At 34.2% G+C, this 15,382-nt stretch overlaps 1 protein-coding gene across 1 annotated transcript in view; it reads right to left on the bottom strand.

Moving 5' to 3' along the window:
• SEMA3A (semaphorin 3A) overlaps window positions 1-15,382 on the bottom strand; it is a 232,946-nt gene that overhangs the window by 29,942 nt on the left and 187,622 nt on the right. Inside the window, exons 11-12 of the mRNA XM_004263415.3 lie at window positions 11,922-12,141; window positions 8,367-8,458 (exon numbers count right to left, since the gene is read on the bottom strand). Of these exons, the coding sequence (XP_004263463.1) occupies window positions 8,367-8,458; window positions 11,922-12,141 (312 nt within the window). The remainder of the gene's footprint in view (window positions 1-8,366; window positions 8,459-11,921; window positions 12,142-15,382) is intronic.

The following is a 15,382-nucleotide window of genomic DNA, read 5'->3' as shown; positions in this document are numbered from 1 at the left end:
GTTTGTTTTTGTGCGTCTTTTTCTTCTCTTGTGTTTCCCACTTAGAGAAATTCCTTTAGCATTGTTGTAGAGCTGGTTTGGTGGTGCTGAATTCTCTTCGCTTTTGCTTGTCTGTAAAGCTTTTGATTTCTCCATTGAATCTGAACGAGATCCTTGCCCGGTAATCTTGGTTGTAGGTTCTTCCCTTTCATCACTTTAAGTATACCATGCCACTCCCTTCTGGCTTGTAGAGTTTCTGCTGAGAAATCAGCTGTTAACCTTATGGGAGTTCCCTTGTATGTTGTCATTCTTCCCTTGCTGCTCTTAATAATTTTTCTTTGTCTTTAAATTTTGCCAATTTGATTACTATGTGTCTCGGTGTGTTTCTCCTTGGGTTTATCCTGTATGGGACTCTCTGTGCTTCCTGGACTTGGGTGGCTATTTCCTTTCCCATGTTAGGGAAGTTCTCGACTATAATCTCTTCATATATTTTCTCGGGTCCTTTCTCTCTCTCTTCTCCTTCTGGGATCCCTATAATGTGAATGTTGTTGCATTTAATGTTGTCTCAGAGGTCTCTTAGGTTTTCTTCATTTCTTTTCATTCTTTTTTTTTTTATTCTGTTCTGCAGCAGTGAATCCCAACATTCTGTCTTCCAGGTCACTTATTTGTTCTTCTGCCTCAGTTATTCTGCTGTTGATTCCTTGTAGTGTATTTTTCATTTCAGTTATTGTATTATTCACCTCTGTTTGTTTGTCCCTTCATTCTTCTAGGTCTTTGTTAAACATTTCTTGCATCTTCTCGATCTTTGCCTCCATTCTTTTTCCAAGGTCCTGGATCATCTTCACTATCATTATTCTGAATTCTGTTTTCTGGAAGGTTCCCTATCTCCACTTCATTTAGTTGTTTTTCTGGGGTTTTATCTTGTTCCTTCATCTGGTACATAGCCCTCTGCCTTTTCATCTTGTCTATCTTTCTGTGAATGTGGTTTTTGTTCCACAGGCTGCAGGGTTGTAGTCTCCTTGCTTCTGCTGTCTGCCCTCTGGTTCATGAGACTTAGATAACCTCATGAGGCTTATGCAAGTTTCTGGATGGGAGGGACTGGTGGTGGGTAGAGCTGACTGTTGCTCTGGTGGGCAGAGCTCAGTAAAACTTTAATCCACTTGACTGCTGATGGATGGGGCTGGGTTCCCTCCCTGTTGGTTGTTTGGCCTGAGGTGACCCAACACTGGAGCCTACCCAGGCTCTTTGCTGGGGCTAGTGGTGGACTCTGGGAGGGCTCACGCCAAGGAGTTACTTCCCAGAACTTGTGCTGCAAGTGTCCTTGTCCCCACGGTGAGCCACAGCCCACCCCCCCCCCCCCGTCCCTCTGCAAGAGACCCTCCAACACTAGCAGGTAGGTCTGGTTCAGTCTCCTATGGGGTCACTGCTCCTTCCCCTGGGTCCCGATGCACACACTACTTTGTGTGTGCCCTGAAAGAGTAGAGTCTCTCTTTTCCCCAGTCCTGTCAGAGTCCTGCAATGAAATCCCGCTAGCTTTCAAAGTCTGATTCTCTAGGAATTCCTCCTCCCATTGCAAGACCCCCAGGTTGGGAAGCCTGACGTGGGGCTCAGAGCCTTCATTCCTGTGTGTGGACTTCTGTGGTATAAGTGTTCTCCAGTTTGTGAGTCACCCACCCAGCAATTATGGGATTTGATTTTATTGTGATTGCACCCCTCCTACCATCTCATTGTGGCTTCTCCTTTGTCTTTGGATGTGGGGTATCTGTTTTGGTGAGTTCCAGTGTCTTCTTGTCGATGACTGTTCAGCAGTTAGTTGTGATTCTGGTGTCCTTGCAAGAGGGAGTGAGAGCACGCCCTTCTACTCCATCATCTTGAACCAATCTCTCATATGTTTTCTTAATTGTTTATCTTCCCCTGGCCCCAGCCCTCCCCACCCCCCTACCGCCCGACACACTAATTTAGGCCCGGGATTTGGGGCTGTTTCGTGCACTGCCACATACCTGGGATTGTTGCTCCTACAGTTGACCCTTGAACAAAAGGGGTTTGAACTTTGTGGGTCCACTTAGATGTGGATTTTTTTCAATTGTAAATACTATAGTACTACACCATCAGCGCTGGATGAATCCACTGATGCAAAACCACAGATATGGAGAGCCAACTGTAAAGTTATACTCAGATTTTCCCCTGCCTGAAGGGTTGGTGCGCCTAACCCCCAAGTTGTTCAAAGGTTAAGTGTAATTTGCAGGTTGTCAATAAATATTTGTTAAATAATGAATGAGTGAATGAATGAATAAATGAATTCCCTACAAATTTTCCCCCTTCTCTCCTACTCTTTTACTCTCCCCATTATACTCTGTTCCTTCAACTGAATTTGTATATGAGATAAAGGAGGCCATCCTTTAAAAGAAGTTTTTCCTTAATCCTTTAAAGTTAGCTGTAATTTCTTTGAAAATAATCTGAATATTCCATACTCACCATCTTTACTTCTTCATGTCCATTCAGTGCCATTCATCCCTCAGCCCACTGAGTCTAGCCCTTACTCTAGAGAGGTGGCCTACGATTCTCAGAAAGAGAAATCACTGATGCTGAATGGAAGCTTTCAGTCTATTATTATTGCTAGAGTTCTTGTTTGATATGGCACTATTGACCAGTCATTTCTTCTTGACTGCTTCCTCCTTTAGATTTCATTATGCCTTGAAACTCTTTATTGACTATTCTTAGCCTTTTTCAGTCTTTTCTATCTCCAGCCATTCCTCATATACTTGCCTTGCCTTGCTGACTCCTTTCCACTCTTCTTTGGATGCCACATTGTTCCTGGTGGTCTTATCCACTCTTGTGGCTTTAATTACCCCCCTGAGTACTGCAGAATTGCAAATTTCCACTTTGAACCCTGACGTCTAAGCTGAGCACAGAATTTTGTTAACAAATTTAAGACAACCTGCCTGAGACACAAATGAGACAAATGATTTAGAATGTAAATTAATTTGATGGGATAAGTTAGAGATTTCCCATAATTTCCCATTTTCAGAGTTTAATGATATTAAAAATAATTTTCTATAGGAACTGTCAATCATAAAGACAACTATGATGAAAGAAATATCTACCAATTTTCTGTATACAGAAATAAGATCTTTGGAATTTAGTAGCATCAAATCATAAAAGTCAAGGGGCCAATTCATCATAGATTTTTAGTTTTAAAAGATAAAACTGACAATTGTATTTAGGTTTACATAATATTGGAATAAGTGAACCCAAACAAAGAATTTAAAAGAGTTAGGAAAATATTCCATAGCAGCTTCTTCCATTCCAAGAGTTTCACAGGAAAAGTGGTTATGTAAGCAGCTAACTTCATAGGGACTTTCATGAAATAAATTTTATAGCCAAGGTACAAGGAAAGTACTTCTTAGAGAATCAATAGCTAGTATAATTAAAATGAAAGTTAGCTATGTCTCAGTTCTTTTAAAAACTTCAGTGAAACTATATAAAAGTGAAGCTGGTGAATTTTCAGATATTTCACATTCATTGACAATACAAAAAATTAAATGTCTGTAAGGTAGATGGAAATGATCACTTCATACATAAATTGTAAAACAAAACAAACCCCAAAACACAAGAAATTCCATTGTGCCATATTATAATTTTAACGTTCTTCAATTAAGATCCTAGAATCTCTTAATTAAAAGAAACTTACTTATTTTTTAGACCAGGAAAGTAATAACAGTTTGGAATAGGATGTGCTATATGCTGCCTGCGGTTGAATTTTAATAGACAATATATTAAGATGACATCCATTTAAATAAGCTATATTTTTTTCTGAGCCCTAGTTGGTGATGAATACAACTTTCATTTAAAACAGATGTAGCTTCATAAGCATTTTCATGAAACTGGTTTCAAGAGCAAATTTAATTGGAGTTCAAGTAAAAATGAAATTAAAAACTTAGCATCTTTTCAAGATTTTCTATGACTCTAATTTGCTATATATTTTTTTCAGATATTTTAATCTAGTCCTTATTAAACTTGCACACTTGCAGAGCTTTTCAACCTGCTGATCCCAGGAGAATCTGACAGAGCTCCCTGGATGCTACGCATGCTGATGCTCCTTTAGAATGAGTTAATAGACTAGGTTTTGGAAAGCATCAATTATGATTTACATTTGAATGAAAATTAAACTCTTTCATTTATTTGCTCAGCTGTTCATGGAATATTGCATAAATTGGGTTTAAAATGCATGCGTTATCAATGTAACTGCCTTGCAATCCTTTGCAGTCAATAGGACTATAAATAAAACCCACTCTACTAAATGCATTGCGACTTGAACACCTCACTGTCTCAAAAGTAAAACCCTCTTTGGACTGGGAAAAAAAAAATCTCAATGTGAGTAAAGTAAAAATCAGCATACGTCTGGTTTTCATACCTTTTGAATATTTTTTTAACAAGGTATAGGTGTAGAATTTTCAAGCATTTATTTTAAATGAGATTTTCATTTGTATAACTAGTTAACAATAGGTACAATTTACCAGTAATCTTCATTAAAAAAAAATTATGAAATGAAGAAGTGGAGCCTCAACTGACTTTAACCAACTTGTTTGGAATCACATAGTAAATGAGATTCAAACACCAATTTATGGTTACAAGTAATATTTGGAATCAGGTTTGTGTCTTAGTACTTTGATACCATTTTGAATATATAATGGCTATTTAAAGTCATTTCTAGAGTCCTATACCAAGGCCAATTTTATCTCACATCTTGTTACCTACAAAAATTTTACTCTAAAATGGAAATTTTATTACTGAGGAATATTTTTCTTTCTATACTCTGATCGGGATTTGATTTCACCCAGAAAAAAAGTATCTTAGATGTAACTGGAACCACTGGAATGTTCTGTGATTAGCCAGGGTGTTTTCCTAAAACCAACCTCAAGATGGCAATGGACATAGTACTGGCTTTAATTCCGGATTTTATATGAGGTTTGGTTATTCAGTCTAGCAAAGACACATAATGAACATGGTCTCCTGGAGATGATATTATGGTAAAATTAACTGGTTGGTTGACATTAAATGTCTTTCTTTTTAAAATCCAAGAGTATCAGATACCACCAAGACCCTAAATCTGTTCCTTGTCTATTTACCTTGTCAAACTACCACAGTGCTCAAATTAGCCCTTTTAAATTTTATTTTATGTTAAATGGAATGACTTGCAAGGTTCAAATAAAAATACAGAAACTGTAACATTTCTCCGCTTGTTTCAGTGTATATAGAAATTGCTTTAATGTGTTTTTTGCCCTCCTTCTGCAAAATTAAACAAAGTTTGACAGTGAAATATTCCAATTGCTAGACCACAATATATGTATGAACTTTGCCTGATAGAACAGAATGTTGAAAGAAAGTATTTCTCTAAACTCTGCCCAAATACGTTTTGTCTACTTGGGTGCCAAAGAAATAATAATGACAACAATGCATAAAACAGAATATGGGAGAAAAATGGAACATTTATCTCTGGAAGATGTGTCCCACGTTGCAAACAATCCTTTAACAAAATTATAAACTCGTAAACAATCATTTCCATGAAAGCACAATATTACATATCCATACCTAATTGTTAAAAACTGAATAAAGAACCTCTCTCATGACATCTTAAAAAACCACAAAAAAGTCATTCAATAGTTATCATAAGTGTAATTCGGCTGTGTATTTCTCTGGAAACTGCAAAACACTAACAAAATCTAATAGACATTAAATATTTGGGTTGGCAAGATGGCTGGCTTCCAACCTCTCAAGATTTTGTTAAAAGTCATTTAATAGATCAGCTTAAAGTAATATTTTTAAACTAAAATTTGATTTACTATTAAAAAACAAAGACAAGATGTGAAATGTAAACTTAAAATCCCAGAGATGTAGGGATTGAAAATTAGCTAGAACACAGTAGTACTGCAAAATTATACATATTCTGATTCATAAAATCCTGGAAAATAATAGATAAAAAGAACCTTATTTTTTTAATGGCATGACATAATGATACAATTCTACAAGATAAAACTTAATTGTACTAAAAGATAATAAATTAAGTACTTGAAACTATGAAGGATAACATGGAAGAGTCTCTAAGCTACACAAGGTCAGGGACCATGTTTATAGTGTTCATCTCTGAATCACCAGAGATGATGATTAGCATTGTGCCAGGACCATGGTAGACATGTTTGTTTACAGTTGAATTAGTAAATGGAACTTGTTATAATCATATACTATAACTGAAGAGGAATATGCAAAGGAACCATGACAAATTCAAAAGTAAAAGATTCTAGAAATAGTTAAGAAATTCTAAAGTTAACAATATTTTAGTACTCCTGCAACTTCATTTGCTACAGTGGTGGTAATATAGATTTCCAAAAATACAGAATTGGTAAAAATTTTTTTCTACTAGAATAATATGGGATATAATCAGCAGGATAACTTTTTGCTGTTCTCGGTTTATCTTCCTCATACTCTGGCACCTCACTTTAAGTGGGGTCTCCCTAAGAAGACCTTAAACTCTTTTATTTCTCATTTTTCATTTTTGCATAAATACTGATTCCTTTGTTCATTTAATAAATGTAGGTTGAAAACACACTTTAGGCTCTGGAGACACAACAATGGACACAAGACAGCAGTATATGTATCTGCCCCTCAGTGTCCATAATTTGTTTGCTAAATCTAGATGGGCTCTGTATTACTGACACAGTCTATTTGCATAATTGTATTTTTGAATTTGTAGGATAAAGTATCAATGCGTAAATAATGAAATGGGACTTGGTGAAAGATAGGGATTAGTCATCATTCTATACCAGACAAAGTAAGGTCCAAGTGCCTGATTTTAAAAATCGTACTCGAATTATGATGACTGTGTTATTCTAAGACTTAAACCAAGGATTAGTAGAGAAGGCTACTGAGAATGTGGCTTATATTCAGTGTAGACAAACTAAAACAAGTAAAATTATATTGACAATAAGATTCTGAGCACAGGAGCTGGCACTGTCCTGGATGTTCTACATATAGCGTCTCTAATTCTTCTAGCTTCCTTGTGAGGTAGGTATTATTTTTCCTGCTAGGGAAGCTCAGAGGGACTGTATGGGTTCCAAACAGAACTGCCATGTAGCTAGCTATGACTGAAGAACCTAAGCCCTTCCCATTAGAACATTGTTTAGTTATTACAAGATGTCTGTGTCATGATGTACCAGTTATCTGTTTCAAAGCTAATCATAACTTTACTTGAATCAATATATATATATTAAAAGCTTGCCATATTTTACTTTATTTTCTCTTCAAAGTATTACTGAATAGTGAGCTAGAGCTCTATTGTGTTAATAAACTGGTCTAGAAGTATGGGGCTAAAAGAAGTCTTGGGAAGATTTTCCTTACAATCAAAATATTTAATCAACTGAAAACTTTAATTCATCCACTTCATTTTATAGATAAAGTGAGATTTCTGGAGACTAAATGAGATAATGTTAAGTTGTGAGACTAGATCCTATATTTTCTCATTTTCTGTCCATGAAATTCTAATTCCAGATTATTTTGCAGTTATAAATGTCTCAGATTTTTGCCTTTTTTTAATCAAAAACTGAAATAACACCTTTGATAGGCATCTATTTCTCTGTTATATTTCATTAATGATTTATATCAAGGTGTGCTTCAATTCAAACTCTTCCTCCTAGCTGGCTTTCTAAAAGGAATGTGGTGTATGTTACATTACTTCAGTTTTCCTCCCTCACTTCAATCCATATACTGCTGCCTCTACCCCCAATCCTATATAAACCTACTTGGGCCATCAGTGATTCAGGACAAAAGGACAACTATCTGTACTCTTCTTAATTGTGTAGACTAGGAATTCATAACAGATTTTCCACAAGTGATATAAAAACCTCAAACTTTTTTTTGCTAACAAATGATTTCTTTAGGAAAATATGATAAAACAATTCACAAAATAAGCTAAAAAATTATTGAAATGTCTTCATTCCGTTATCATTCTGAATGTATTTCCTTTAATACATTCATGGAAGTTACCTATCATCCCAGTTATACCATTAAGTGTGAAAGAGGGGATTTGGAGGGTAGGAGGCACACAGGGTTTGTTCATTGAGGTAACTTACATAAATAATATAAAATGTAAATCATATAATTTATCATTGAGAAAACAAAATATGAGCCAAGGATATATTTCTTTACATTTTTTGATTTAACTAGCATTGAAAGTTTCAAGGTTTATTTTGACTAGTGTCTGGCTTTCTAATTGACAAGCTAATTAGAAGGGTATGCTAGACTGCTTGTCCATACCAAGTTCACTGTGCAGCTGTCCTGGGGGAAAGACATACAAGGGAACTTGTTGACACTTGAAATTAAGCAGCACTCACCCGAAAAACTGTCATTTCTTCCAGCAGAACTTCTTCTAAATCATGCCAAGTCTCCTTAGGAATTGAAACTACTTTAAGAACGGTTCCAACATCTTTGAAAGAAAGTGGAGAAGACCACAATTTAAATAGATCTGAACAGAGTTTAGTGTTAATGAATGAAATCAGTATTTGACCAGAAAGAACATTTTGACGTCAGCATTTTAAAATTTATTTTATTGTTACAGCATTAGTAATATACACAAATGCATTTCATGAAACTAGATAAAGTATAAACATAGCTATGGAATAAAAATAGTTGAATTTTTAGAAATATCTGAAGCTTTGGAGATGATTTTATCCTAAACCTGTGTAACTAAAAAATATGTATATATATAATAATCACTAGGTTGGATTATTTGTATTTTTAATCTCAACTATCAGGTGTCTCAAAAACAAAACAAAACTAAACTAAAAATAATACCAGTTTGACAGTGTTGAGGTTTCTCAAAAAAAAAACTAAAAATAGTATATGACCCAGGAATTTCACTCCAGGGTATATAGCCAAAACACAACAAAACAAACCCAAAACACTAATTCAAAAAGATACATGTATTCCAATGTTCCTAGCAGCACTATTTACAATTGCTATCAACAGATGAATGGATAAAGGAGATGTGGTATATGTATATACAATGGACTACTACTCAGCCATAAAAAAAAAGAAATGTTGCCATTTATAGCAACTTGGGTGGATTTGGAGGGCATTATACTAAGTAAAATAAGTCAGACAGAAACACAAACACTGTACGATATCTGTTATACACGGAATCTAAAAAGTCAACAAATTAGTGACTATAACAAAAAAAGAAGCTGACTCACAGATAGAGAACAAAATGAGTGGTTACCAGTAGGGAGGCAGAAGGGGGAGGGGCAATATAGGGGTGGGGAAAAAAGGGTTATTATGGGGTTATATGAAATCATCTGTATGAAACTTTTGAAAATTGTAAAGCACTATAGAATTTAAAGAATCTTTCATTCTATAACAAAATATACTAAAAAAAGAAAAAAATTACCAGCTTGACATTACAAGTTTTTCCCATTTTTGTTATGCAACCAGGAACTACTATGAATACTTAATATATAAGCAAAATGGAAGGAATGTTGTCAAGCAACAAAAGTAGTTAGAGCCTCAGAGCCTGGCTGCTCACCTTCTTCCCACGAGGAAGACTTTAGTAGTTAGAGGCCCCTAACAACAGCTCAATGACCATTACCTGATAAATGACAATAATCTGATTTCTCAAAGTAAACACCTTGGATTACTTATTACAGTGGTTTTTCAACAACTGGCTAATCAATTTTGGTTAGCAAATTGGTTTAATTAACATGCTGTTCAATCAACTTCAGAGTACTAAAAAAATTTTAAATTCAGAACCATAAATAATGAAAACTGTTAAAATAAATACATTTTATAGAGATTTAAAGCACTGTTGATTCATTGTTAAAAGAGGTAAATTGTTTTAATGATAAGACCTGGCACTTTTACTCTAAGTGGGGTTAAAAAGCTACTATTTTCCAGTATTTACAGATGGGTTCCTATTCTTGATAGAATAAAGAACAGAGATTTATTGAATTCAAAAATTTGACTCTTCAACATACCATTTCTGATCAGTTGATCAAATATTTTTAGCTTCAATTGGCTCATTTTAATCAAATTAAACAGTCTAATTATTCGAGAAGAAAATCTTACCAGTAAAGTTACACCAGAAAAATAATTCAATGTATTCATACGACAGATAACCATTTTCAAGGGATCAATATGATGTGCTATATGAGACCAAGAAAGGTTGCTAGTGTATCCCTTGTAAAGTCAAAAAAAAAAAAAAAATCCCTCTTTTAAGCAGATCCTTCTGTTTACAGGACCTTAGACTACTCATAACACCAAAGATTAAAGGCAAATTAGGTTAATATACTCAGTGCCTCTGATCAGTCTCCAATACCCCAAAATAACTTTATCTGTGTTCCAGATCAAGTTTTACTGAGTAGTATTTCAAACAATTTCACACAAATTGAATCAGATTACTCAACTAGGATCAATGTGTAACTTACTTAAAAGATAAAATTACTGTAATCAATTTACTTTGTTGACAGATGACCCTGTTCTGTGCTGACCGATAGCCATCCACATCATCAGACATTCAACGTGCTCATGAAATTGGTTCCTTTAAAGACGGCTTGCGTCCAAGAAGAACTGAAAATTCATGATTAGGTTTCTTTGGTCAAATAGCCGGAAGCAAGCTTTTGTTGCATTGACAATGAGTGGGGGACTTCTCAACATGTTTAGGCCAGAGGTGAAGAAAAAGGTAAGTGTGACATTACTGAACAAGTTTAACTACTCTGTAGAGAGATCTAATTATAATTTGACATTAGTGATAAACTAATATTTATTGAAGAGAAATCCTATCATCTTATAATTTCTCAAGGTATTTATAACCAGAAGTTGATACTTGCAATTCATTGACTTTTAATGAACTCCAGGTCTCCCTGGGATTCTTTTATTTGATAGAGAAACTTTCTCACGCATAAAAGCAGACTGTAATGTATTGCTCAGAACCTGACACTTACACTTGATAACGTATTTCACAATTTTGTTATAAAACTTTAAGTCTTTAAAGCACTTACTGTGCAGTTGCCATTCCCCTGTACTTAATGCAATTTCTTTCTCTGTTCTCACCAAGGGAAAATAAATGTTATTATACAGGTTTCAGTGGAGCACTCACTCTGTTTCCTATTGATTTATTTCAGTTAACAACGTTAATGGAGACTAGGAATTTATTACCTTGGAATCTGACCCTAAGTAGCAAGTTTCAGATTTGTAACTGGTGCTTTTAAAAAAGTATTATTAAAGAGAGTAGGGTAAAAATAAAATAATATGTCATAATAGCAATGGAATTCATCCTGAAAATATACCTATACAATGTTTGTTTCTAATCATGGAATTGGTAAAAAATACGTCACTAAATGTCTATAGAAATGGATCTAAAATGTATCTGACGATTCCTTAGGTCCACTCTGTTGGTCTTCTGATGAAGTTTTATTTTGCTTTGTTTTCCTTCTCATTGTATGGTAAAAACACTAAACAAATTTTGTTGCCAAAATTTATTTTCTGGAAGATTTGCACTCTATGATAATTTTAAAGTTCGGATAATTTTGCATCAATATATTCTAGAACTTTTATTGAATGTCTTGGGATTTGAGCAATACATTTTTGTCCTGAAAAGCCACTGTTCAGAAAAGAGTTATGATTCAATTATAGACATTGATTGTTCACCTAATCAATAGCTTTACCTGATTACATTTATCAACTTTTGACTGAAAAGGAAATTTAATAAATATATGTCAACTTGCCTAAAAAAATAACACATTGGAATGGGAGAATGTTCAGGTTTTTTAGTCATTTATTAGAGGTTAACTATATCTTGAGAGTGACTATAAAGTCTTCCTTCAGTTCTTAGTATACTTAATTAGTTAGATGCAATGTTCTGGAAGAATATTTAGAGCTGAAGTTAAAACATTTACCTGTTCCAATAAACATGACATCATACTGGCCATCTTCTGCATCCACTCGATCTACTACAATTTGTGTAAACTGGTAATTTACATCTGTTTTGATCATTATCGGCCGGTTATTAATAGGAAACACTGGATTGTACATGGCTGGATGACTTCTGGCAAATGTTATAACATCATCAGGAAGGTCTTTTGTAGACTCAAATCCACCAAATGTTTTACTGGGACACTATTAAGATAAAGAAAATATTATCTTTTGATTAAAATATAATGAATAGGATTATAATTTATATAATATATGGCCTCAATGAGCTAGGAATCTAAATCTGTAATTTTTAAAGTAACTGTTAAACTAAAAAACAAAATAATTTTACTTAAATTAGTAGATGTAATATATAATATACATTTTCTAAACATATTTTAAGTCTCGATGGGATGTCATCATTTCTTACCAAAAATTGCAAATGCATCTAATGAATTCAGTGTACAGGAGAAGTCTGATGCCTCTATTAGTGACAACACCATATACTTTATGTTTAAATGAAGTGTTTGAAATAATGAGTGGAATATGTTATAACTAAATGCTATTAATCATTAGATTAGAGAAAATCAAAAATTTTCTTGAATGCATTTCATTTTTCCCTATGGTATTATGCTAAAATATAAATGCTCTCTTCAAACTAAAAGACAATATAAACTATTCTTTATTGCCTTATTTTTAACATAACCCTGAAAAAGTACCATAAAAAGGACCAAAAGTATTATTTCTTTAATAATTACAGTAATTCTAGGGATAAGGAGATGTGTTATTCAAGGTGTTAACAACTTGCATGGCACAGAAACTGACCAATCAGAATGGACCAAGCAGAACAGATGATGGCTATAGGGAGAGCCAGACAGGATGCTGTGCTGTACACTGTCATAATATCACCTCTGGATTTAAATGCTCCACTTAAGGCAGTAAGACAAAAATTCAGATTTTACTGTCTCTTTTCACTGCATTTAATTATGTGGTGCAAGCATTCAGAGTACAGTAACTCCAGTCTCTTGCTTTTTGTCTTACACTTAACTAATTTCTGCCATTTAATGTAAGAGTTTGAGAGCTGAAATGTAGTTGAGTGGTTCTTGATCTAACAAGAGGCTTAGAAGGAGAAATCAATTGTCTCTGCCATTACCTTAAAACAGATCATTAATAATTCATGAGAAATGAAATAAAGCTATTTTGAATCGGGAAGAGTATCTCTTTATGAATATATATGTATGTAGTATACAGATACACACACAATAATACACTAATATAACAGTTAAGGGATTTAGGGAATTACTTTTTATTTAAGTAAATTAAAAAAATTATTTATTTAATGTGAAATATCAAATAGCTGTATAAACTCGTAGAAGAAACAATAAAACATATTTTGTAACATTAATTTTTTTTGCTTTTCTACACCATTTAAAAACTACTTGCAAAAATTTAGAAATGATTGCAAAAGAGACTTATTTTAGATTTTTATCTTACAATTTGTCTCACTTTCTTGCCTTACTTTTATTTTTGTATTTAGTATTACTTAAGCTGTAGGTTTTTCTTTAAAAATAAAGAAAATGCCCTTCTATTGACACACTGCTTGAAGGCCTCAATATGTTTTTCTCCAGTAGTGTTGATGGAACGACATATTCTCAGCTGCCCCCTTTTGGGATTAATGGATTGATCTAAGGGAATTTTATTCACGGAGCAAGGTGTTGCCTCCTCTTGGCAGCCCCTCCCTAATTCCTAGTTTAGGCAGTGCTTTCTGTCTTCTGCCTCCAGCACTTGGTTCATACTGCTGACTTAATGGACCATGTCATAACAACTCTCTATGAACAATGGGTGAGAATTCAGGCTCTAGAATCAAACTGCCTGGAATGAATCTTGGCTCCTCTCTTTGCCTCAGAGTCTTCATCTGTGAAATGGGAACAATTATTGGGCTACTGTATATACTATTTTATATACATATACACACACACACACATATAAATATGTATGTATGCATAAATCTGTTAAAACGGGCTTCTTATAATCAATGGATAGTCTATCTTGTTCATTTTTTCTTCTGAAAGCCTATTTAGGTTTTTAACTACAAGCTCCATCAGCTAGAAGTAATCTTTATGAAATGCTCATAAATAAGTTTAGCAAAAAATTTTACAGAAAATAAAGACTAAAAACATCCTATGCCTAATAAACTCATCTAAAAACATCATTTACTTGAATTTAACAATAAAACTGACATGAAATTAAAATAATGGTTAAACTTAAAGAACAAGTTTTTTTCATCATATGAAATTATTTCCTTAAAGATTCTTAGGGTTATCACCTTCTAGAGAAATGGAAATAAAAACAAGAATAAACAAATGGGACCTAATGAAACTTAAAAGCTTTTGTACAGCAAAGGAAACCATAAACACCACAAAAAGACAACCCTCAGAATGGGAGAAAATATTTGCAAATGAAGCAACGGACAAAGGATTAATCTCCAAAATTTACAAGCAGCTCATGCAGCTCAATATCAAAAAAAAAAAAAAAAAACCCAATCCAAAAATGGGCAGAAGACCTAAATAGACATTTCTCCAACGAAGATATACAGATTGCCAACAAACACATGAAAGGATGCTCAACATCACTAATCATTAGAGAAATGCAAATCAAAACTGCAATGAGGTATCACCTCACACCAGTCAGAATGGCCATCATCAAAAAATCTACAAACAATAAATGCTGGAGAGTGTGTGGAGAAAAGGGAACCCTCTTGCACTGTTGGTGGGAATGTAAATTGATACAGCCACTACGGAGAACAGTATGGAGGTTCCTTATAAAACTACAAATAGAACTACCATAGGGCCCAGCAATCCCAGTACTGGGCATATACCCTGAGAAAACCATAATTCAAAAAGAGTCATGTACCACAATGTTCATTGCAGCTCTATTTACAATAGCCAGGACATGGAAACAACCTAAGTGTCCATCGACAGATGAATGGATAAAGAAGATGTGGCACATATATACAATGGAATATTACTCAGCTATAAAAAGAAACGAAATTGAGTTATTTGTAGTGAGGTGGATAGACGTAGAGTCTGTCACACAGAGTAAAGTAAGTCAGAAAGAGAAAAACAAATGCCGTATGCTAACACACCATTGTAAAGCAATTATACTCCAAAAAAGATGTTAAAAAAAAAAATTCTTAGGGTTAGGAAATGTTGCACTGGATGGTTCCATCCACATATTCTAGAACATCTGCCGTCATATTCACTCACTTTCTACTGTATCACTCTTTTCTTTTTTTCTCCCTACTTTAAATTGCAGACAAAGCTGATTTTATTTTGAGCTCTATCCACCTTTTTATAAGCCTGAATGTGCACAACAGGCTGGAAGGAGAGAGGTCAGCGATAGTAAACAGCATCTATTAAAACACCTAGGCCCTTTCCATGAGGTTTTT

The sequence above is a fragment of the Orcinus orca genome, chromosome 9 (genome assembly GCF_937001465.1).
Source record: "Orcinus orca chromosome 9, mOrcOrc1.1, whole genome shotgun sequence".
In the NCBI taxonomy this organism is placed as follows: Eukaryota; Metazoa; Chordata; class Mammalia; order Artiodactyla; family Delphinidae; genus Orcinus; species Orcinus orca.
The sequence above is the reverse complement of the archived record's forward strand: the minus strand, read 5'-3'. Positions and strand labels throughout refer to the sequence as shown.